General features: G+C 39.9%; 1 protein-coding gene across 1 annotated transcript in view; it reads left to right on the forward strand.

Moving 5' to 3' along the window:
- Window positions 1-24,418, forward strand: part of plch2a (phospholipase C, eta 2a) — a 62,866-nt gene extending 38,448 nt beyond the window's left edge. Inside the window, exons 11-22 of the mRNA XM_069720128.1 lie at window positions 852-950; window positions 1,801-1,901; window positions 4,478-4,566; window positions 5,031-5,213; window positions 5,406-5,513; window positions 6,123-6,247; window positions 6,519-6,603; window positions 9,737-9,883; window positions 12,271-12,350; window positions 13,806-13,883; window positions 15,967-16,348; window positions 21,610-24,418. Of these exons, the coding sequence (XP_069576229.1) occupies window positions 852-950; window positions 1,801-1,901; window positions 4,478-4,566; window positions 5,031-5,213; window positions 5,406-5,513; window positions 6,123-6,247; window positions 6,519-6,603; window positions 9,737-9,883; window positions 12,271-12,350; window positions 13,806-13,883; window positions 15,967-16,348; window positions 21,610-23,240 (3,108 nt within the window). The 3' untranslated portion in view covers window positions 23,241-24,418. The remainder of the gene's footprint in view (window positions 1-851; window positions 951-1,800; window positions 1,902-4,477; window positions 4,567-5,030; window positions 5,214-5,405; window positions 5,514-6,122; window positions 6,248-6,518; window positions 6,604-9,736; window positions 9,884-12,270; window positions 12,351-13,805; window positions 13,884-15,966; window positions 16,349-21,609) is intronic.
- Window positions 24,419-26,215: the final 1,797 nt, after the last annotated feature.

Genomic DNA, 26,215 nt, shown 5'->3' on the forward strand with positions numbered 1-26,215 from the left:
AGTACTTTTGCATTTAACCACCAATACAAACTTTGATCAGCAACACTTGTGATACTATAGCAGCGGAACATTTTGTCTTCTGATTTGTTGGAAGGTGTGGATTAATTTGTGGAGTAACTGAACAGTTTAATTTAAAACCAATGATGTAGGTGTTTATTTGCATTTTTAAATGAATGCACCAGTACCATACAGTAGCTAAAGGAAGCTGAAGATCTTGGAGTTTGGGTTATTTGTGTAACCACCAAACAACAGCAACCAAAACTACTATTACTTTTTAATGTGTATTGTATTTAATCTGTAAGTCCAAAATCAAGTAACAGTAGGAAGAGGAAAGAGCCCCACATTTCTGATGCTCTCATCGTCTCTCCCGCAGAGCTTCACTGGATGTTGACATCATGACGTGTTAGCTAATTTAGTTTCCGTTGCACTTTGTGGCATTTTACCTTTTTCAATACACTAGCTCTTCTAAAAAAAAATCTAGTTCATGGCTCCACCATGTATGCTGGAGGGTTTTTTAATTTGAAACAGCCACCCAAAGTTGTGGCATGCAGCTGACCAGTGGTATAACTTTATCACTCGCTCAGTCAGTCAGTGACAGACTTCTATGTTTATTAAGCTGGCCCTGCTATTGCAGTCCAGTTAGAAACTTTTTTTTTTGTCATGTATTGAAATTTTGTTATTAATTTTGGGCGTTTCTACCCACACTTCTGTATAATTTGAACATGGATATTTGACAGCACATAGATGTAAATGCAGTTTTTCAAACCTTCTTGTTGAGCTAGATGTTACCGAGCTGTGCACACAACAATGAGGCTCAATAACAATATTCTCTGTTTTTGCTCTGCTCTCAGGGTAAAAGTGAGGATGGAACGGACACAGCAGACGAGTCTTATCCCAGCAGCAACAAGCGCACAGGCCGCTCCTTCATGGGGAGCTTCTCTAAACGCAAGGTTAGCCTTTTTATGTCTTCAGTTTTCTGCATGTTCGTCTGTTTGTACATCTATCCAATCTTCCATTTTTCTTTTTGCAGAGTTTGCAGTACTGATAAAGTAGACTGGACTTCTTCCATGTGAATGATTGGTTGTTGTATCGCCACTAAATGCACCCATAGTATTAGATTGAAACAGTCGATAACAACAGTTGAAATGGGAAAATGAACCAATAAGAAGCACAGCTTATTTAAGCATCCATATTGCAAAAAAACATTTAAGAATTTGAAGTTGTCTTTAAGAAGTACATCTTTAGCTGATTATTAGAACTCTTGAGATACAAAGCATGGCAAACATGCATATGTATGACAATGCATTACTGCTTTTTATGCTGTTTTATATGCACATAAACTACAACCTCGAGAGGTTAGCTGAAGCGTACAACCTCTTGGCAATAATTCTGGTATTAGTTGGTAAAATCCAAAATGGTAATCCTTCAAGTCATTTTTTAAGTAAAATGCCGTATTGTGTTTGATATTGTGAACTAAATAAACAAATAATTGGACCTTATTGGTCACACAGACTAAAAAATATTTTTAGATTTTTGATGGGTATTTAAAAAATTTAAAGAAATTAAACATTAGTTACAACATTTATAATGTGCTGCTCTAGATTTGATATCCAACAGATTTAAGTCTCCAATTATAGTGTTCTGTACACTTTTGCTGTCTTGAATCTGGGTCAGATGAAATAACATTTTAAAGCATTCAGGATACTGTGACATTTTAAAAATCTCTTTTTACGATCTTGAAGACTGTTCCACATGAAGAGAACTCTGTCACTGATTTTCTTTTGTCCCTTTGTTCTGCAGAAAAAGACATCCAAGCTGAAGAAGACGTCAAGCTTTGAAGACACAGATACTGATCAAGAGAGCACAAGTAGCGCCTCCCGTGCTCCTTTGCACCACAGCAAGTATGCTACAGACACACAAATGCGCGCACACACTCACACTTCTCGTACAGTGTTTTATACAGACAGGAATGTGTTGTCTTTCCTTACATGTTAATGTAGAGTTTTCATATTGCATAGAGTTGCTATTTTTGTGGCTTACCGTGAATCTGGCTTCACCACGGCAGAACAAGAGGTGTGTCGATTAAAGACGTGCTTTTTCAGTGCAATGTTGTTGTCATAGCGCTCACGGCTTAGCCAGCTCAAACCAGGTGTAATTGCAGTGCAGCTGAAGGAGAGCTATTTCATGGCTTCCAGTGGGCAAGAGCACAGATGAACAGACCTATCAACAATCCCACAGACTGCTGTGGTGAACATCATGTTTGTTTTACATTTACACTTACATAAATAATCATAAATACAACATGTTTTTAAATGTTAATGCAACTTTCCTATTTACAACCCCAATTCCCAGAAAAGTTGGGATGCTGTGTAAAATGTAAATAAAAACAGAATGTAATGATTTGCAAATCACACAAAACCCACATTTTATTGCAGACAGACCAAAGACAACAAATCAAATTTTGAAACTGAGATGTTTTTTGTTTTATAAAAACTATATGCTTATGGTGCAGTGGTTAGCACTGTCACCTCACAGCAAAAAGGTTCTGGGTTCGAATCCGGTCCTGGGCCTTTCTGTGCGGAGTTTGCATGTTCTCCCTGTGCTTGCGTGGGTTCTCTCCGGGTTCTCCGGCTTCCTCCCATCATCCAAAAACATGCACTTCAGGTCAGGTTACCTGGCGCCGCGCTAGTGGCAGCCTGCTGCAGCATCTCCCCCCTGAGAGCCCCCCTGCTGTAGTGAAGACATTTCCCCTCGGGGATTAATAAAGTGTATCAAATCAAAAATCAAATCAAATCTGAATTTGATGCCAACGACACAAAAATGTGATGTGATCAAATATGCCATCCTCGACGCCCCAAAAACTGCTTCTTACACTGGGCAGCAGTTCTCACAATACCCAAGAAGGGGCCATGATGTTAGTTACCATAAATTCAGTGATTACGAGCCTAAATTGGACGAGGATGTCAGTTTCCTCCCGCGTAGAGTTAATGATACGCCGGTTTGAAAGGAATGAGAGGAGCTGATTCGATTGGCCATGACTGAAGTCGGCTGTAACACACCTTTTAATTATCCATTCCTCCTACTTTACCACTGTGCCACGCTGTGCCTCAGATGCGCTTGTGTTCACCACACCTACATGCACTCCCAGCCAATAGACCTGCGTTTGCACTGCACCCAGATTTCTGAAAATAGAGCCATGTAAGATATTTTGAGTATAGTAAATGATGGATACCCAAAATGATCCTTTAGCTAAATGAAAACAAAACAGTTTCTTATTATCCCATCTGAAAATTTCCCAACCATTTATCTTTTAATCTCAGTGCATGCAACAGAAATCTAAGAGGGCAGAAAAAATTACACCATAAATCCAATCTAAACCAGTTTTTACTTCACCTTGATGGCAAAACATCGTGAGGTCAAGGTAAGATGGGATGAAGAACCCATAAGGACTTCAAAAAAGACACCTGCAGTGTTAAGATAATTCAACTTCACTTACTAAGCAATGCAATCAGGCCACGGCAGATGTTAACGACATGGTCTGTCTGGTGAAACAACAATTCTAAGCAATTGGACAACATATTATTTTGCATTCTGTGTTGTCTCATGGAGGCTGTATAAACATGAACAACCTCGCACATAAAATCCCAAAACACAATAACAGGCCCCAAATAAATACATTATCCTAATCAGCTCAACACTGCTGTGTGTGTAGCTGATATGATTTCCTAAACGATGACATGTCTGTCTCTTTGCAATGTTTTTTTTTTTTATCCAGCAACTCAAAGTACAATGACATGTTTTATTTTTGTTTTTTTGTTACTCGGCTACCTATTTCCACATTGTGTTAGTTATAGCCTCCACTAATGATTAGAGTGGTCACGTCCGTTATAGGAACACATAAAGGAATTATGTGAATTGGTTGCTCATGCTCACCTTCCTCTTATTTACCAACATGATTTCTAATTATATAATCGGATAAAAACAATTGTTAAATTCATTCAAACAGGCATCACATGTTAAGCCGACAAATCTACTACTGTACATGTCATGATTCCATACAGACCAAGTGATGTGATGCATTAAATGTTGAAACCACAGGTGAATTGTAGCATGGCGTTATCTGCTTTTCTCTTCTAAGCTTTTAGATAATTCAAACAGCTCTTATTATGGCTTCAACTTGTATTCTTTGTATACTTGTTTTTTAATAAAACAAGAAAAATTCTGTCATTAGCACTATTTGTTTTTCCACCTAAAGTTGATACCAAAACTAAAACGGCTTCTTTCTTATAGAAATCTTGAAGCTGTTTTATATGCTTTTTCTTTTTCATCTCGTATCTTGATAACTGCAACTCTCTTTATAACGGAATCATAAACACATTGGTAACTCCTGTTATTTTCAAATGTGCCCTACAAATTTGATTTGTTTTCACGTGTACATGTCTTCTTCTGTAACCTTTGACTTTTGTGTTCTTCACAGAAAGAAGAAGACCATGAAGTTGTCCAGAGCTCTTTCCGATCTGGTCAAATACACGTGTTCTGTGGGTCTCTATGACATTGAGGCACAAGGTGAGCAGTTCTGTTCACTCTGTACAGTTGTTAGATTTAACTCAAACAATGGAGCACTGATAGCACAATGCCAACTGTACAATAGCAAAAGTGAAATATCTGGGTTTTGACACTCACTTTTAAATGACAGTGATTCTTAGTTTAGTGTGTAGACTGATTTTATTATTCAAGTATCCAAAAACCATCCAATTTTGAAAGTTGAGATCAAACTTTCATTCCGATCATTAGACTTTTTCATTGATTCATTTCTCCAACAATGTTTTTCAATTGTTCCATTGAACAGATCACTGTGGTATTGAATTAGACAATTTTAAAAACATATGTCCACAACATTTAAAAAAAAATCAGCAGGTGAAATCATCATAAGTCCCTCTGACCTAACTTAAAAATAATTTGAATTGAATGGAAGTTTATCAAGTCTGATGGAGAAAAAAAAAAAGATGTCTCCGTGTTATCTGTGGCAGCAAACTGCAGCTGGCAGGTGTCATCGCTGAGTGAGACTAAAGCCAGCCAGGTGATGCAGCAGAAAGCTCTGTCCATCATCCACTTCAACCAGCGACAGCTCTCCCGCATCTACCCTTCCTCTTACCGCGTGGACTCATCTAACTTCAACCCTCAGCCCTTCTGGAACACCGGCTGCCAGCTTGGTATGAGCTTAACTCCACCCACTCACTGTGTGCCTTATGAACCATTATGATTTCCTTCAAGACGTCTCCCAATCAGCTGCTGGCAGTGTTGCAGACGCCTTTGTGCTCCTCTCCCAGCAGCTGTTAGCAGGAATATTAAAGTAAAATGTTGAGCCTGCTGACAATAATGAAGTGAAATGCTTTTGATTTCAGTTGCACTCAATTACCAGTCCGAAGGCCGGGTCCTCCAGCTCAACAGAGCCAAATTCTACAGCAATGGCAACTGTGGCTACATTCTCAAACCTGCCTGCATGTGTGAAGGTCAGCATATACAAAGAGTCATTCATGTCATTTTAGTTGGAGAATTGGAAGCTCACTGTTTACATAGACCCCAGAAATTTCTTCATTTTCTAAATTTAGCTTTACAAGGTCAGGCATTTTTTTGTTGTTGTTGTTGAATGTCAGAGGAAAAGTATAGTAATATATTTATTTCAACTCCAGTAAATTGCTAACGTGACACATTACATTGCAACATGAAAGACTTGATCTTTGCACCCATTGCATTTTTTTTATATTATTGCAATGATTGATTCTATTTGATTTTTGATGATTGGTTGGATACCAATCGCATCAGCACCATTTGCACCAGGTGCAATTGCACCATTGTTTTAGGTGTATACATGCATATACTTATTTAATTTATTTCTTTCCTAGCTGTATATACGTATATTTATGATTTATATGTATATTTATGTATGTCTCGTTTTTTTTGCACACTGAGAGCTGAAGTTAAAACCAGAGTCAAATTCCTTGTATGTGTTAACATACCTGGCCAATAGAGCTGATTCTGATATATTTTGTTCATTTTATAAATGTACAATAACTGAAGGATTTAAAATAAACAGTTCACTTCCTTTCTACCCACCTCAGGTGCCTTTAACCCCAACCTGGAAGACCCACTGCCCAGTCAGATGAAGAAACAGGTGGTGTTAAAGATCATTAGTGGACAACAGCTGCCCAAACCCAAAGACTCAATGCTGGGAGACAGAGGAGAGGTAAGACACCCAAGTGCAGTTGTAATGTTTCAGTAAACAAACACACTAAGTGATTGAGTACAATTACTTTTATTGGGAAAGCATTAGCAGAGAATTTTACACAGCAATGCATCAACCTTTACCAAGTGTAGATGAGGATTTTTTTTTTTTAGCCAATAGTGTATTCTTAAATTAAAAAAACAACAACTGCCAAACCAAGACGTAATTGAATGTCAGAGCAAGTGGTTTGTATAAAGTGATCTCTTCATGCTGTATCATGTTTTTCTGTCAGATCATTGATCCCTTTGTGGAGGTGGAGATCATCGGCCTTCCGGTGGACTGCTGCAAGGAGCAAACCAGAGTGGTGGATGATAATGGTGCGTTGATTGGGAGGTTTAATCTGTCTTCATAAACTTTAAAAGAATTGTAAAATGATTATAAAAACCACCTATCATACAGGTTAGGATTATATCTGCTCGGTACCATAAAAACACCCATTATTGATTAATAGTGACTAACGCAATTAAAAATGTATTATTTTCTGATATTTATGATAAATAATTAGATTTTACTGATTCAAATTAGTAAAATGATTGGGTGCTTTTGACTCAGACAGAGCTTTCTGAGACTGGACATCATGTTTCACTTCAGAATGCCCTAATAGTCCTGACGTTTTATTCAAAGATTCAAGGAATCCTCTGCCAGACGCAGCGAAGCAGCCCCAAAGCTTTGTTTTTTTGTCTAACTGGAGCTTTTTGGTCACAGACAAAAAAAAATTAAGCTTTGAGGCTTCTTTGTTGTTTGTTTAAAGGACATTCTCCCAGAAGCATTGTGGCTTATCAATACATATTGTGGCAAATTCCATTCATTTTTTAAAAATGTTTTCCTCCTGGGTCTTCTTTCACAGAGCCCAGTGATGCTCAAAAAACGACACATGCTGCAATCAGACACTGATGTTCCATAACCTTGAAATTCTGCTTGTATCACTCTGGACGTTTTTCTTGGATCTTTTTTTTTTTTTTTTACTATTCGCATTATTCTTCTACTTAATCTGGGGTCACTTTTCTTCTTGCAGCCACATGCACGAAGGTTTGGCTACAGTCCCATGAACCCTAAACTTTTTAATAATATTTGCAACTGTGGTCACAGAAAAATCAAGCTGATTGAGAAGGTCTAATAGCCTGTACCTTCAACATGCTTGCATGTATAATTTTCTTCTCAGACAGCTCACTCCTTCCTCTGGTTCAATTTCAGTGTGGTGCACCAAACAGCAAATTGGCTTTTTTTCTTCATTTAGATAGTCCAGTAAATAATAATTAAATGTTGTGAGGATTTCTGTGACACCATTATAGCAGATAAATTATGTCTCATAAGTCAAAATATATTTGGGAATATTGTAAAGAAAATGATAAACATCTCAAAAATAGTTTGCAACTATAACTAGTCACAATGCATTCGTAGATGTGCAAAATGTATCAGAAATGGTCAAGTGAAACCTAATAAATCGTAAAGGGTTGCTGTTAGAGAAGAGATTAAATAAGCATCCTGCTGTTCAGTTTCATTTTAAAACTGTAAAACTTTTTGAGCAAAATCAATTAACTTCAATGGGCTACTTTACTGCTTATGGGGGCGAAGTTCGACTTGGGTGAACTTTGACACACGAGGGAACAAGGCCGGAGAAGAAGCTAGAAAGTGAAAAATAGAGGAACCAGCTGTGTTTCATCATCCACTAAAATCTTGCTATGCCTTCCAAAAGAGGCAAGTTTGCAGTCAGTAAGGTCGACTGGAAGTTAGCAAGGCGGCTAGCTGACAGAGCAGCTGTGACAGACAAGGCCTACCATGTTCCCAACTTATTAGCATTTTATCAGTCAGCTACAGTGGTTTCTTAATAATCAAGTGCCAAATACTGCAGCTTTAAGCTGATGGAGTCCAATTGACTCCCATTAAAAATTGACTTCTCTCCTATGTCACAAATCTTCCAATGAGTCTAATGGTCACAGTTGCTAAATTTGAGTCCTCTAATAAGTGTTCTGGTGGTAAGTTTTGGCAATGTTGAAAATTTGACTTACAATAATAATAATAATAAACTTTATTTGTATAGCACCTTTCATACAAGAAATGCAGCTCAAAGTGCTTTACAGCAAGAAAATTACATGCTGTGTTTCACATAAAAACAAGATATAAATGAACATTTAAAAATATAGAAAATAAGTGAAATGCATCAGAACATAAAATACATGAGAACCAATAAAATGCATAAGAACAGATAAAATGCATAAAATTGAACACAAATAGAGTTAAAATATAAAGTAAGCAATGTGCATTTTAGAGGTGCGGTAGTTCAAGTGCAAGAGAGCTTCAAGAGTAGTTAAAGGCTGATGTAAAGAGATATGCTTTGAGCTTTCTTTTAAAAGTATTAACTGAGCAGCTTCCCTGATATCTAACATGAAATTTGTTCCACAGCTTTGGAGGTTAGCTGTCAAAAGCTGAATCCCCAATTTTCTTTCGACTGTTTGCTGGGAACCTCCAATAAACCAGCAGCAGATGATCTCAGTGTTTTTGAAGGCTCATAGTTAACCAGAGAGTTGGAGCTGTGAGGGCTTTCATGTCTTGTGGTCCATTAATTGACAGCTCTCATTGATAGATGGCTTACCTTACCCTCACAGTGCAATGTAGCTGAAGTAGCTAATATTAGCCCATGATTGGACTGGTCCCTGTTACCGCTAAGCTAGTGTTCGCTTTAAGTTTGCGGTATTGGAGTGTGTTTCCGGAGTGTGAAAGACAACCCTGCACACTCCTTATTTAGAAGATTATCGTCTTCCTATTCATCCAGATCTGTGCCTTTCCTGTCTATCCTGTTTCGCTGGGCTTGTTTTGTTCAATTCTGCAAGGACATGTGGATTCATTACACTGGATCCCTTGCAGGTGTTACCAGGCTGTAAAACTGAAAAGTGTTGAGTGGACACTCATTGGTCCCTGACTGCTGACTGCTCCTCAGGTCTTCTATGTGATCTGAGCCACTCATGACATTCAGCTGTTTGCACGAGGAGAGCTGTGGTGTTGTTGTGGTTTGCCTTTGACATGTGATTAATGTGTGTGACGACTGTAGTGCTGCACCGGTGAAATGTGTCACTCTACTCATGGGTGTGTTTGAGCTGCCTGTATGAGTTCTGATCTATAATTGATTAGCGCAGCATGAGGAGATGTGCATACGCAGCACCTCGCAGTCTGCTGTCTCTCTCACAAACAAACCCTGAATAATTGATGAGTGGTGAGCTCGCTCGGATTCTCTCTTGACCCGTCCACTCTCTCTGTCCTCCATCTCGACCGCTCTTTCCATCCTCTCTTTTTATTTTGTCTGACTTCTTTTGTTACACTCCTGTTCTGCTGTCTCACACAATTTTTCTTCCATCTCCTCTCCTCCTTCTCCGTCCTCCGTCGCACTCTCCTCCCTCACCCACCTCCTCTCCTACACCCCTTCTGCAAACCTTACTTGGGATGGCCTCGTAGGGTTCAACCCAATGTGGGAGGAGACTCTGGTGTTCACAGTTCAGATGCCGGAGTTGGCCCTGGTGCGTTTCCTCGTGTGGGATCATGACCCCATCGGCCAGGACTTCATCGGCCAACGCACCATCGCCCTCAACAGCATGATGCCAGGTAAGATGCAGCAAAGCACCTGCTTTTTAGATGGAGCTGCCACCCGTGTCACGTTTCTACGGCGACCTGTAAAAGCTATGTTGTTGCATTTTGTGTCCTGCGTTCCGGTGATATAATTTTCATAGACATGGAAATTGAATTTGCTGAGGGTAAGAAAAATAAGAGGGAATGGTGATGGTTCACTAAAAGTCTGGTATATGGCATTGTCCTCTTTCTCTGATATGGTTTATATGAAGCAGCTTAACCTGATATGTTTTAAGAATAGTCAATATCAGGATCTCTTTGGCCGACCAGTAATGTACTTTTTTTAATGGGTCAGATAAGTATTTTGGAAAATAGACAAATTTCCATGTGTGTTGTGTGCAAGACTGGAATAAGATGTGGTGAACTCAGCTTCACATGAAAACGGGAAGCAGGGACAAAACAACAAACCCGGCTCTGTCCAAAATTCAAAAATACCAACAAATTTAAAGCTCATTATTTCAAATGTTGTATTTCAATTGTTTACTCCTTACTGGATATGTACCAACATTAAGGATATTATTACAAATTACCTTAGCGTGATTGTGCTGTAGGCAGCTGTGTCATGAAGGTAAATATCAACCTCGGATCTGACTCATATTGGCAGAAACTATTAAAGGTCTCGAATCTGAGCCCACAAAAAAACCTTGATTAATTGGGAACTTGACATTTTGTACACAGACAGAAACATGTGAAAATAACAACTTGTGGTTTAAGGGGTAGTTACTGTAGCTGCTGGAACTGTTTTCAAGAAGATCAGCCTAGCATCTCCATCGTTTGCACAGGTTGCCAGATAGTTCTTAATAAAGTACAACCAAAACTTGTGTTTAATAACCAAGCCCAGAAAATGCCATACTGATCAAACACGGCCAATAAGCCTTCATCCAAAAACATCCATCTTAATTTGTGGCTTAATCACTGATGAAGCATTTCCCTGAACTCTGAGCAGAAGCCATGACGGTACAGGCTTATTTTTTAAGTAAAGTAAATCAAGTTTCTGTATAGCCTCTTGAGAGATTAGAATTGTTTGAATTGTAAAATTGTTTGTCTCACAGCTTTTCTGTGGAGGCTTCAGCAGGATTAATGGAATCAAACATCGATGTCATCTCTATAGAAGTGGAACTGTTTACTGAACTAACAGTTTTCACCACCCAACAGACAGACAGAATAATACTGGGCTAAGTAGCCTCAAGGGACGCCCTGCCAGACACCCCGGATTTTCCGAGTCTACGGCCCATTTCAAATGTTACATGCGCTGCAAGAAGATGCCTGTCCGGATGCTGTTTCACTGTTTTCACCTTTAACATATACAGATATCGACCTGCCATAAGCACCTCACGTCTGCTTGGAATTGTTTTGATATTATCATAAACAGACCGATACTATTTTGCTATGTTCATCTTGTATTTTGCTTTTTTGAAACTGATTCCATAAAAGGGATGAGCGTGATTAGTTTATCTCATGTACTGGTATATCTATTACCATGAAGAGTTTTTTGAATTGACAAAGTTTTCTGTGTGGCCCCCGAGCACGCAGTGATCTTCCTATCCATTCAACTTGCATTGAATTTTAATAGTGCTGCCATACAGGAATAAAATGACCTAGATGGAATGCGATGGCGTGTAATGCCGCATTGCATGTTGGGAAAAGGGGTGTCATCTTGTGAAGGAAGGGCTCCTACCACACGATGGTGCCAAGGCCCTTTGGGTAAAAATATAAAAGGTTGAATTGTTTAATGAAGGAGAAAGGATCAGAACAAGAAAAAAGGAGCTCATCAGGAGAAAACTAATTACAATAAAAAGCCACAGTATTTGGAAAAATGAGTTCAACACTGGATTACAAACTCCAATAGACTGCCTTCATTCCCATACTTGGAACTTGGACATTGGAAATGTTCTTGTTTTTGGACTGAGTGCATTTGCTTTGTGTGATTTTAAAAGTTATGAATCCTTTGAAGCACATGAGCAGTTCTGCCCTGGTGACGGTGCATGATATGGAAAGAGCACAGTCACAGTCCAATTATTAAACCAAACAAAATACAAACCTTTCAAAAGCATTCAGCCAATGTGATTGACTGATGGTGACTTGATTTTACAGGCTAGTCCTTTAGTGCGCATAAAAAAGCTTATTCAGCTTTGTGAGCAGAGTCCCGGCTCAAACTCACCAACAGAAAGGAAGCAGGATCCTTGAAACATTATGCATTACCCAAAGTTCATAACTATGGAACATTATCTTCCCACTCCCTATTATATGTGACTTGTCTTTTACCCGGAGATAGGATCTCTACTACTAGACTGATTGATTATCGACCCCCTACAGTTTTATCTTTGATCTGATTGGTGGTGCTGTGATGTTTTTGTCTGCAGGGTATCGCCACGTCTACTTGGAAGGTATGGAGGAGGCTTCCATCTTTGTCCATTTTGCCGTGAATGACATCACTGGTAAGGTAGGTGCCACTGACAAAGCCGTCTGAAAATTTACCAAAAGCTGTTACATTTGTTTTACGAATGGAACAATAGCGTTATAACTTTTCAAAATATGAATGTCTTGAAAGTCTGTACAATAAACCCTGGGACTGTGTTAATTACAATTTATATGAAGTTATTAATACAATTGTATCCACATTTTCTCAATTTTGTTTTCAAAATAAGTAAATAACACTCCTGCAAGAATTTTGCAGTTGTTTTGTTTTTTATTTTATTTTATTTTTTTATGATTTCTGCAATGAAAAATGCTTGATTTTGCTGCAGCTTTTATATATATGTAGAAAAAAAAAATCGCAGCGCAGTTTGTGGAGTTTTATGTAATTCCTTTGCAGTAAAAAATTGCAAGTTGAGGAAAACAATTGGGATAACAACTGCTTGAGTATGCAGTAGTTATATATGACTATATACAAGTAGTCATATGGGACTTTCATAGGAAGTAATATATGGAATTACTTACCATTGAAATAAGAATACTGCACATTACAGAAGTAGGGTCACAGGGTATATACTGAAAGATTATGATTATGATAAGACCATATTTCTCATTAACCCCATCACTTTTTTGGGTGGGTTGTTTTTTTTCTGTTTAATGAGCATGTGCATTGTTTTAATGAGGTGAGGAGAGGTTGAAGAGCCTTGCTAATTGCAAATGATGAGCTGTTTTTGCTGACAAAGCAAGTTTTGTTTTGAAAGGCTTACCTTGTGTCTCAATGTCTCCGCAGGGATTCTATTTAGTTTCCTTTTTACAGAGAAATCACGGGAATTTCACAAAACTTTAAGCTACCACAAATATTGTGGGGATTGGTTGAATTTGCACTAATTATTGTAATAGGTAGGACTGGATTAGAATTCTATGAAAGTCAAGTCAGACCTTACTGCCCAACATCAGCTGGGTGCCCTCATATTTTTGGCCATTTAGTCTACAGAACAATCATGCATTTGCAATTTCTGAGTTGGTCCTTGTCAACATTTCCGTTTAATTCAGCATAAATTTCAGTTGAAACCATTCATATCAGTTTTATTTCTTTATTTACGTTTTTTTTTTTTTCATTTTATCAAGTAAAATGGTGGTGTTGCAAATGTGGTTCATACAGATACGTGTATATTGACTATATGTGATGTAATTCTATCATTTCAGTTTTAAAATGTTATGAGGGCAGTTGTTGCTGTCACCACACCAGCGTTGACTTACTTTCCCTTTGACCCTTAAGTTTTAATGCACTCAGCTGTCTCCAGACATGTTGTAAATGAGCACTTTGTTGTTCACATTGTCCTTGCTCTGAACTTCCTCTTTCTCAGCTGTTAGTGTCCCTCCTGTTGCGATTTCTCTCCTGATCCCACCCTACCCCCTTTCTCTCTTTCATCCTCTCCCTCTCTGATTTTCGCTCTCTTCCTGTGTCTGTTTGTGTTTTCAGTGGAACCCTCTTTTACCAAAACCTCCATTTAGAGGCAGGAAATGTTTAGGAGCCCTGAAGCTGCCACTCAAAACTCAGGTGTAGTGAGACCCAGTTGGCCTCTTGCATGAGCCACACGCTCTAACCCTCTTTGCCATCGAAGTGACACACTCCCCCTTGCACACATCCTTCTTGTTAGCCAACTAATTAACATTAACAACTATATGGTCAACTCATGCCTCACATGAGTTATGAGGGCTTGACTTGCCTGCATTGTCATTGAACCCCTCCCCTCCCCCAAGTAGATCCAATGTCATAAAAACAACTGAGAAATGTTAGTCTGGAAATCTGCCTGGCTGCAATGACTTATCGCTGCTGTTTTTGTTTTTATTAACAGAGAGCATTTTTTTCTTGACTCAAGTTTTTTTCAGTGTGATGCACTGCAGGGTTAAAATAAACCCGGTGTCTTTGAGGACTCTAACACTGCAGCAGTTATAACATATTGGAGCTGTCAAAACCTTGCCCCAGTTTTTGACCTAAGACTGGCTAAAACGAAAAAAACAGGGACTTAATATTGAACTTCTCGTCTGCTTATAAGTAAGACTACAAGCAAGTATATGTCGCAGAATGTCAGATTGTTGTTTATTTTGGATAGAAGCTTTTTGGGCCAAAGGAACCTCAAGCAGAAGAACTTGATTTATTGAGTCTCATCTCCTGAGAGCTGAATAACCATCTTGTGCACTTAAACTCATATTTATTTTTTTCACTCAGCTAGAGACCTCTTTTTCTTTATCATCTTGTTATTTTGTCTGTCCTCTTGATCGATGTTTTGTAAGCCATTCACCACAGTGGTCAGCAGTGAGACTATTTGGATCTACTTCTCTCATGTTGTTCTTCCACTTTTGATAACAAGTAATGGAAATTACTTTAGGCGATATAATATAGGTGCTTTTCCACCAGAAGTTTGAGGAACTTTAAATTCCCAAGAATTATTGCCCAGGAAGTTTCCGAGGGGTAAATTATCCATTGTGATTTGTGTTCCTACAGCAGGGCCCTGGAGCAAAGTGAATTAGTCCAATGACCAGTGTACTTGACTAGCCAGGAATGTTCACCTCTTCAAAAGTTTGTGAACCTTCAGAAAATACAATCCCCCAAGCAGAGCCCACATTTTTTTGCATTTAAAACATCTCTCTGGAACTTAATTTAGACCCCTTCAACCTCTGGCACACAGGTAAAGAAACTAATTCCCCTCAAAATGTTCCACAGGAAAATTTCCTTTGGTGGAAAGGCACCTTATAATGCCTTGTCCCACTAAAGCTTAATTTGTTTGGGCATTTGTGTGGTCTAATGTTATCTACAAGAATGTCAAAGTGAGCTTCACAATCATCACTGGTATTGTCTAAATGTCTTCATTCAATGTCATCTTTGTCCAAGTAATTGTGACTTCATATAGCCCCCAAAGGCACAGGAAACACCCATGCAATGTTACATTCTTCATGACGGTGCAATCTGAATATTAGCCAAACTGGCAAAGACTCTTGATAATGGTTATACACAAAAAATATCCTTAGGAATCTGTATTTTTCTCTTCATCGTTAGGCCACTATTTTTTTTAGAACGTTTATGAGAGTAAAGCATATTGTTACAGGTAGCAAAGTTTGCCAAGCAGCCTTAATAAAAATTGCTGTAGTGTTCCAGTAATCAAAGCCATCCACTCATTTGTGGTTCTACAACTAAGGAATGCCAAAATAAGAAGTTATATTATTTTTTAATTGTAAGATCCGCACTTTGAAAGTCACCATGTTTATTTGTAGAATCAAACAGTCGGAAGAATTATTTGTGTGTTTACCTTCGTACTGCTCAAAATGTCACTAAACACTTTGAATCCAAGTGAAATTTAAAGTAGATCCGCATTAACAGCTGAATGATCATGTAAAGTGTAATCTGTAAGTGATCATCCACGCACAGGAAATTACTTAAGTGAATCTGGATATTGGTAGAATTTGTTACTCTTTAAGCATGCTCACTGTACAAAAACTGCCCATGTATTATTGCAATAATACAATGTGGACTCGTGCCACCTATATTATGGCAAACACTTATTGTGTCCTTTTTGTAACTTGTACATTCTTGTTTAAAATTTGATTGTGTGTTTGACAATGTTCTGTTGTGTGTTTGTCAGGCCAGAGCAGCCGGCGGCATAAAAGGCCTGTTTCACAGAAACCCAAAGCAGGCTTCCCTGGACAGCCATGCTGCTGTACAGCACAGCCGTAAGCACCCATTCGGTGCCCACCTCCTGCGCCGCACTGCCAGTGCACCCACCAAAGGTCAGCCCAAAATCAAGAAGGGCTTACCAGAGATCGCCATCGACACCAAAGACTGCAGCTCGGAGGGCGCCATTGAGGTGCGAGAGCCTGAGGACAGGGACAAGGCCTCTGCTGCCGCCTCTCACCAGTTCACACCCCCACAACACCGCAACGGGTGTTCACTGGCATCCCATCAAACCAAGGGCACTTGGGACCATCCTGACACCAATGGGGCTTTTCACCCTGAGGGAGGTAAAGGTAAGACCTCCTTTTTTGCTCAACGGCGACCCATGAGTGAGCCTCTGAAACGGGCCAGTCGGCTCCGCTCCCATGATCCGATCGATATGAAGCCAGGGGTGTTTGCCCGTGTTGCACTGAGCAGCTCAGGCAGGGTGGGGATGTCTTCCAACTGCGTCACGTGTGTGATCGGCTCGCAGGAGAGTCCAGAGGCTGAACGAAAGGATCAGCCTCAGGTTGAGGAAAGGCAGGGATGCAAGTTGAAAGTGACAAATGGGAAGACACAGGAAGGAAATGATAGCTCCTCCACCAACAAGAGACAAGTTCTACTGGAACTGGTTGACAAGCCCCATCCCCATCCCCAGCCCCAGCCCCAGCATCAGCCTCAGCCCCAGCCCCAACCCCTATCTGCCCAGCCAGACTTACAGCATTCTCCTCTCAAACCCAAGTCCTGCATGGAGGCCCAGTTTCAGTACTCGCCCCAGGCTCTCCTTCGACCTATCCCTTTCCCCAGATCCAAAGCCAGGCAAACTCTCGACGCCCAACACATCCGACCTCAGTCTGACGCATTACACAGGAACTCGCGGTCCTGCAGTGTTCCCCGTCAACACTCCCCCAACACTGTTACACCAGCCCCAAGCCTCACACCAGACTGCACGACCAACCTCTGTTGGCAGCAGGCAACACCCCCAAACTATGGCACAGTTTGCAGCTCAGCACTCGCCTCGTTTACGAACGGTAGTGCAAATGAAGGTCTCTCACTTAGTGACAGTAGCAGCTGCGGCAGCTTTGGCAGTCTGAGCAGTTTGGAGTTGCCTCCTATGCTGCCTCCACGTTCTGTCCTTGACAGCCGCAAGAGGGCTGTAGGCACCCTGCAGCGAGAGATGAACGCCCTGTTTGCCCAGAAAATGGAAGAGTTGCGTCATAAGTCGCCGATGTTCTTTGCGGGTAAGATGTATCCGAGGCAGCCGTAGAAATAACCAGCTAGATGATCTGTTGTAGCCGTGTGGACCTTTTATGTACTTTAGACTGTAGTCTCCAGTTAACCTCTATACATGCAAATATCACAAATATTTGGTAGCCTCTAGTTTCAAACCCTTCCCTCTGCTGTGTACCTGTAAGTATGACACCTCGTCATCCCAGTTGTCCCTAGTCAGGTATAACCCCCCACCCCCTTCTGCACACACAAACACACACTTATCTCTATCCATCTCTTCCAATTTAGAGTTTAGCTGTAGTTTTTGTACCTTTCATGTAAGCCTTATTTTTCAAATGACTCCAAGCTTGCTTTCTCTCCTTAAAAAATGCTACCCAATACTACCCGCCTACGTGCTTGACAGATGAGAAAAGTGGTAAGTTTTTTCCCCTAAAATCAATAGTATTAGTTTCAATTTAACAGATTCATTTGAATGTGTATGGTCTAACACAACATCCATACAGAAAACTAAGAGAGCACACATACAACTTCCCCCAATTTAGTCTACTTTACATGCTAACAGCTAGTAATCCATCCTAAGGGTGCATCCATGTTCCAAACTATTTGGTACAGACTGTTTATTTCATCATCCCTTGAACCAATTATATCATATATTATAATATTATGATAAGACTAATGGATAATGATTACATATTTTTGTATCTGCACATAAGCAATTTAATATATCCCATCTAACCCCCCCAATAAATACAATCATGATGTCAACCTTTTTCCTGTTGTTCTGTAGTCTGCATTTATACTGACTACATAATTTTTTTTCTTGTAAGATTTACTGACATCTGTCCATGTGAAGACACGCACACGCACACACGCACACACACGCACATACACCCACATACAACCTCTTTTCGTCCCTCACATGACATGTTCCAGGGGGAGTCGAGTTCCTGCACAACACCAGCTGTTCTACACAAACTAACTCCCTTTATCACATGATGGCCATACTTTTTCACTATTAAAATGAATGGTGTGGGGAAAACTAAGTTTAAGGAGTTCAATTTGAAGTTTCTGGCCTCGTTACAATAGCCAATGTGTGCTGACATCAGCTAAGTCATATGGTGCTTGCAGATGCATATTGTACTTAGGGGTTTATCACGTCTTACTATCATTTTGTAGCACATTTACCTCTTGTCCTTACTCTCAGTGTAAAACAACTGCTTTTATATCTGCTCTCATGTCAATTTTGGATACCAGTTTGCATTAACCTACCTTGTAAAGATGCTTTCTCTGCGCTGGGAGCTGTTTCCTTGCCTACATTTTTACCTCTTCATCTTTTCCTCTAACCAGTTTGGTTAAATTCCATTTTCCTCTCTGTCCCGTTTGCACGCTCTCTCTGTTCCTAGTGCAGAATTGAGGGGATGACCACAGCCAGGTAAACTAACTGAATGCATGCAGCCTGTAATGCATCCTTCACCCATCAGTCTTCTCTGTCTCACCAGTCTGATTTCCTCATGACCCATATGTGATGCACCTGTGGGAGTTTGGCTGGGCTTTGAAATTCATATTCTTCTCCACTTTCACATATTGTCGAAACTGCACTAACTCAAAATGACATCAGTGAGTAGTGAGAGCACCATGCTAGCTTTGTCTTTTCACATCATTGCCTTTTCACATGATCAAATCTGCATTAAGGATGTTTCAGGTGTGATTGCTTGGGTTTTTACCGTTGAAATAATGTTTTTTAGATGATCCTCCTGATATTCAGGTTTTTAAATAGCTTGTATGTTTTCCTGATGGCATCGGTGTGTTCCAACACTGTTCTAAGTCTTCGCCATGTTCCTTGTCAAGTTTCTTAGTTGAGCCTTATTTATACAAGAAGTCCTATTAAGGTTTTGATGCCTCAAGAGGGACTATAATGTATACAAAAAGATGGTATGGCTAAAAAAAAAAATATATATATATTAAGTTGTAATAAACTGGAATTATCATTAGGAACAGTACGTGGCCAAGGAAATTGCTAGAGCTATCCACTTGCAATTTTTTTTTTTTTTTAATTTTTTTTAAATTTTTTTTAGCATTTACGGGCATCTCATCTCAAAGCTTTTGTCAGCAAGTGTACGTAGCAAAACTGTCCATTTGCTGATAAAGGCCATGAGATGCAGTTGAAAGCTCAGTTAATAACCAACAATTACACCATTAGTCCAGTTTATTTGTTAATGTTTTGTGCACTAAAGTGGCGTCATTATTATAATAAAAATCTTTTAATTGTGCACAATCTCTTTATCAACTGAACCTTCGCATTTCTTCTTAACTTAACTTAACTTAATAAGATGTTCAAAAATCAACATCCACCATTGACATTTCTTTACTGGACCCCTCAAATTGTGTGTCTATCATGTTGCTCATGAACCAATACCAATAATTAAATGTATCATTCCAGTGTTTTAACACTCCTGCTAAAAGTTCAGCTCTTATTTTTTACAACAAAGATTGAAAAAGTGGCCCTGTCATCAGTTTTCAAGTAGCAACACCTCCACTACCTTCACATTAACATGCATTTATTAGGGCTCGAGTGCTAAATGGTGTGAAAGCCCTATTGCTATAAATGTTTCTGCTGAAACATAAGCTTGACGCATCAAAATTAGCTACAACATGAAAGAAAACTGTATTTAGTCTAGTGTGAATTAGTCACATTAAGCACATGTTTACTTAGGTCAAAATAAAAGCTGATACCAAACCAACAGATACAGTTGTGGATGAATTTGTTGATGCCCTTTCACGAAAAAAAAAAAAAGAAACTCACAATTTTCTGAAATAATTTGTAACCGACAAAAGACATTTAATAAAAAAAAAAAACTTTTCTTCTATAAAAATGGATGGCCATATTGAATTTGATCGCAGCAACATGTTTCCAAAAAATTGGGAAAGGGAGAACAAAAGACTGGAAAAGTTGTGTAACGCAAAAAAAAACACCTGGTGGAACCTCTCACAACTAATAAGGTTTACTAGCAACAGGTCAGTAACATGATTGGGTACAAATAGAACAAGACTGTGTACATTTCTCAACCAAAAACTGCCCAAAATTTGGGGGTTTCATCATATACGGTACCTAAAATCATTAAAAGATTCAGAGAATCCAGAGAAATTTCGACACAAGGGACCAAGCCAAAAATCAATATTGGCTGGTTGTGATCTTTGCGCCCTCAGACAGTATGACAGGCATGATTTTGTAGTGGAAATCATTGAATGGGCTCAGAAACACTTCTGAAAACTATCATCTGTGAACACAGTTCATCCCTGCATCCACAAATGCAAGTTAAAACTTCACCATGCAAAGAAGAAACCATATATCATCATGATCCAGAAACACTGCCGCTTTCCCTAGGCCCCAGCTTATTTAAGATGGACTGAGGTGATGTGGAAAACTGTCCTTTGGTCTGACAAATACAAATTTTAAATTCTTTTTGGAAATCATGGACGCTGTTTCTTCCGAGCTAAAGGGAAGAGGAACCATTTAGCTTTTTATCAGCGCATAGTTTCAAAGCTCGCATCCGTGATGAGGATGCATTAGTGTACATGGCATGGGTAGCTTGCACATCTGGGAAGGAACCATTAATGCTGAATGCTGTTTAAAGGTTTTGGAGCAGCATATGTTACCATTCAGACTACATGTTGAGAAGCTGAAATCCTTTATTTAGACAAGAATGGGACAACACTTCACTTTCAAAACTCAAGAAACTCCTCACCTCAGTTCCAAAATGTTTACAGAGTGTTGTTAAAAGAAGTGATGCAAATAAGTGTTAAACATGACCCTGTTCCAACTTTTTTGAAACGTGTTGCTGATATAAAATTACAAATGAGCATATATTTTTCATGAAACAAAAACAAATCCTCCGTTTCAGCATTTGATAAGTTGTATTTGGTCTTTTCTCCAATTAATTAAGTTAAATACGGGTTTACCTGTTTTACAAATCCTCACATTTTGTTTTCATTTACATTATACACTGCGTTTGGACTTTTTTAGTAACGGGATTTTAGGCAGAATGAGCTTGAGATTGAAGACGTGTGATACTAATTAAACAAAAAAAAATATATTTTCAGACTTTCTGTGCTTTGGCTACAGGCATACATGAAAAATATAGCTTTACATTTCATGGCTTTTCAGGGGGACTGACAGTTTGTCTTAACGAGCTGTTAAGGGCTCCAACTAATTCGTCCACGACTGTAGGATCAGTGCATCCCTAGTTTTAAAGTTGGTACAGTTTTACATAGAAAGGCTTCCAGTGACCACAAACATAAATAACAATGATACCTTTTGTTTGTTGTCTTCCTTGTCTTGTCATAGATTATTCTACAGTGCAGAGACCAGCTGCCCCTCTTCCATTTCTTGCACTAAGCCCAGAAGATACCAGGAGCATCCGTTTCATCCTCTCTGCCTCTACTCTAGAAGAGAGTCTGTCTTCACATCAATCGTCATATATACCACTGCACTCACCATACACAGCAATAAATGCAAATTCCCCATTGTCTGTTCCTTCAAATGGAGTGGCACGTGGTACTAGTAATGTGAGCAGACACCCAAATAACATTTCCAGAACCATGTCATTGCCCCTGGATACACCCATTGAGAAAACTGAACAGTCACAGTGCAGTCCAGACGCCCTGATGCACAGAGGCCCTCAGTCATTCATGGAGCACACACCAAACCAGAAGAATAACCAACCAGTAGAGTTACAGTCTGACCACAAAGCAGAGTCTCTTGCTGCTTCAATGTGCGCTGGAACTCCAGTCCCTGCATGTCAGAATGCCCAGACCGGGAGAGCACTTTATAGCCATCTGCCATCCCACACACCAGTAAGACGAACAAAAAGTGGGGGCCATGTTCAGGTGGATGTAGCCCTAGCTGGACCAGCCCAGTCAGCCGTACCAGAGGTATGTACAGATGCTACCATGAATGATCGCCTCTGGAGCAGGCTGGAGCCGGGCAGCTGCCGAGACAGCATGTCCTCGTCCTCTAGCATCTCTTCAAGTGACACTGTCATCGACCTCTCCCTGCCAAACCTTGCCAAAAAGAGCCTCAGCAACCTGCCCACAGCCAGCAGCACTTGTGGTCCTCCCTGGGTCAAGTGCCGTCACTCGGCATTAGTCTCGTACGATGCCATACAAGTTAGCAAGAGCAAGTCAAACCCCAATCTTCAACAAAGTGAGAGCCCTAAAGATGAGCTTAAACCCCGCCTGCTGCAGCCAGCCCAGGAAGCTTCAGTGGATTCACCTGGCACACTAACTCAAAGGAGGCACACCTGGAGCCGACTCTACATGGAAGGACTCAAGCAGTCATCAACCAGAAGGTCATCCACTGCAGCTAAAACCCCAACAGTTACAGCTTCCATGTCCAAAAGCCTTGGGGATCTGACCTCTGATGACATTTCCTGCAACTTTGATAGCAAGTACCGAAGCATTAGCCGCAGCTTCATTGTTAGGCCAACCAGGGACCAGTTACGTAAAGGCAGCCCACAAAAATCTCGGCCACCCAGTGACCTGACAGAGAAGCTACGGAAGCTTACTGATGTGGAGCCCCTGACTGCGAGCGACTTCGCCCCAGAAAATAGGCCTAAAAATCCACACGAGGAGTCCATGGATGAGACGCTGGTGCGAAGGACGTCGTCAAGGAGCCAGAGCAGGGTGCGGTACATTGCAAACAGGGCAAAGAAGGCCCAGGAAAGGCAGAGGCTCCAGGGCCTACTCCAGGCCAGAAGTGCAAGCTTTAGTCTTACTGGCATTATTGACAGTGGAAATAATGCAAGCCCCCTAGAGGAGCGGGGGAACCCCGAAGGGGCGTGTTGCGTGGCCCGGAGTCCCTGCAGCAGCCTTGACCTGCTGAGTCAGCTAACCCCCCTTGGACCCCCCTCCCCAATCCAGTCCCAGTCTTCCCCAGACACTGAAAACAGTGAAGTCTTTTTCATGCTCAAACTCTAGGAACCAGCTGACTTGAAATTGAGCGTGAGAGACACAGCTACTCACTTGGAACACAGTCCAGTTTTTTCCCAGTACAAAATCTTTTTAAGAAAAAAATTGTATATCTTGCAGAATATCTTACAGGAAACTGATTCACAATACAGATTATTTAAAAATCTCAGAAAATTGTGTTCCACTGAATTAGTAATTCCTGAACAATGTATCTACATTTTAAAGTTGTGCAAGATCTTTTTTTTTAACCTGTGCAATCAGAAAACATTGTCTCAAAGCAGTTCTTAGTAGAGCTCTGTCATCTGTTTGCACCAGTTGTTAGATAAATGCCCGAAGTATTTAGTGATAAATACAAGGAGTTTTTATGTCGTTTACGTTAATTATCATCTACTCTCAAGTTTTAAGTATTTTTGGAGCATTACTTAAGCATACAGTAGCAATAGATCACAACTAGAGGGCAGGATTTTAACTAATCCATTGTTTTTGTTTACTTGAACTGTAATGATATACTTTAATCGTGTTGAAAATTAGATGCTTTATGTCAAGTCGTTATTTTTGGCCTATCCATCCACTAGCAATATTTTAAAGATCATGGCGTGGTATCATATTGAAGATAATTTACAGTTTGATGCTAAAGCTGAGGCTTGTCTGTCTTTGCTGAAAAATAATGGGAAAAAACTTCATTCCTACAATGCTGGATTAAAGGGCCTAATTTTTTGTATTCTTTGTGTAGTGATTACATTGTAATTTGACTAACCTGCCAATATTTTGCTGACTTCTGGATCTGTGGCATGCCATAGCACTAAGATCCTGTATTTTGAAGCAGTGGTAGACTACTCCATCCCAAGTTTAGCCCCTTTGTCTTCTCTGCATGACTTTTATGCACTGTAATGTTTATCCCACGGCTATGCTTTATTTTACAAGGAGTTTTTATATGAAGATTTGTTATATTCCAAATCTCTTTTTTTTAGATTGTCTCATGGTGGTCAGAAGACCATCATGTCTGTAACCCTGTGTTCTCATTGGTCCAAGGTATAGGATGAGAATGATCTGTATCGAAACACGTTTATTTGTCGAACTGCTGTATTGTTTGGCCTGCCATGCCAGTTCTTTGTGCAAAATTTAGGGACAATATTGAATTGAAACATTGTGTATTTATGACCTGAATAAATCCCAAATGAATATTACTGAACATTTTCCAGCTGTCTCATTTAAATTGCACTCAATCCATTTGCAGCTTTATTGGTTCAGAGACAAAGACAAGTCATTAAAAAAACAGTAAAACTGAGCCATATTTAAACTGACATGTAAAAGCCTTTAACCTTGGTTTTGGCAGGGTTTGCTTGCTGCTGTAATTATGGACTCTGCTTGGGTCTGTGTTTACCAGCCATCTCCTCTTTCAACTTCTCTTGCAAAAGAAACCCCGAGAACCCCTGCGGGAAAGGAGAATGTTCCAGGAGAAACACTGAAATCTAATGACAAGCTCAACCAGTCAATGAAGGAGAGAAAAACATATTTTTATCAGATCTTTTCAAAAGACAAAAAAAATGGATCCTTTAAAACAACATGCAGCTTCCACTGAAACCTATATAAAAAAATTATATAATTGGTACTGATGATACTAGTTAGTAACTTGTGTTATGGATTCATGCATACCTTTAAGGAATCTAATGAAAATCATTGGTATCAGCTACCTTTGACCCCTGGAGTACTGATCAAGTCTGCACTTGACAAATACTTTGTTGTGGACAACAATGTCTGGGACTTTGGAAACCTAAGAAACCCTGCAGTCGCTCCATGCTTTCTTAGGACGGCGGTTTGTCCGTCAAAGGTTTGTCCATTGTCAAGTCTGTGGTTTCCAAAGCTGACAGCCACCTCTGGTGAGCTGTCAGGCACTGCCAGGCCTCTCTGTTAGACTTTGTGAAGCGCGACATGCTCATTTTAACGCCACAGACTCTGCTCCAGCCAGCTAACAAACACAAAAGACAGCTTCATTAGGATTCCAAGGAGTCCCTTTTAAAGCCGTATTTATCCAGACAATTTGGCACATCTTGGCCTCTCAACTGAAACCTCTAGGGCTTGTCGAGCACTTCAGGCCTGAGAAAATGTTTTTGTCTCATACAGTGAATGCAGTCCCTCCTTTCAAGATGAAATCATTGCCGGTTTTTAAAGGTTTTGTGCAAGTAAACTAATTTGGTTTGTGTTGTATGAATATTCCTAAAACAAATGATTGACCTTCAGGAATTTTACTTGTAATTACTATAGATTATGGAACCTTAGGGTTTTAACTTTAGGGGCTTGGAGGAGTTTTAACAGATGTCAAACAAGGTATAAATTGCACCCTGACCTCAAATTACAAAACCTTCTGCATGCGGTTTTCTCTGTGTCTTTCAGTGACCATCAGATGTTCTCGCAGTTGCTGTTTTACAGGAGAGATATAATTTATGCTGAGGTGTCAGTCATCGAATGGAGTGAGAGAAAATGCGCTCCAAAACAGAAATCTCTTCCGCTGACTCTCTTGTGACTGCCAATTCATCCATCTGTACGCTCATTGCACCACCACCCAACCCCAACCTGCCAAACTCCAAACCTTCAACCCCACCCACTTCCTTTGTTTTAAAAAAAAAAATCCTGTTATGTAACAATTTAAAACACATGTGGTAACAGTTACACTAAAGTCTAGAAGTAATGGGTTTAAAATCAAACCGACAAAATACAACTCTCACTTAGACAGCAGTATACTGTAATCATTCGGATCAGTTTATTTGCTGTTTTCAGTTGGAATAGTTGGAGAAACATGGCTTACCCCAAATGTATTTATTCATACAAGTGTGAGCATGTATTGTACGTACGCATGTATTTATTCTTACAAGTGTAAACATTTTAACAATTTGACATTCGAAAAATACATCTGGCTCCAGTAATTTGATATAATCTTTCTTCAGACTTGAATCTGGTCAACAATCACGACAGTTATCCCCCTC

The sequence above is a fragment of the Brachyistius frenatus genome, unplaced genomic scaffold (genome assembly GCF_029030835.1).
Source record: "Brachyistius frenatus isolate BFR_SWC_R1_liver_20210118 unplaced genomic scaffold, ASM2903083v1 Contig_234, whole genome shotgun sequence".
NCBI lineage: Eukaryota > Metazoa > Chordata > Actinopteri > Embiotocidae > Brachyistius > Brachyistius frenatus.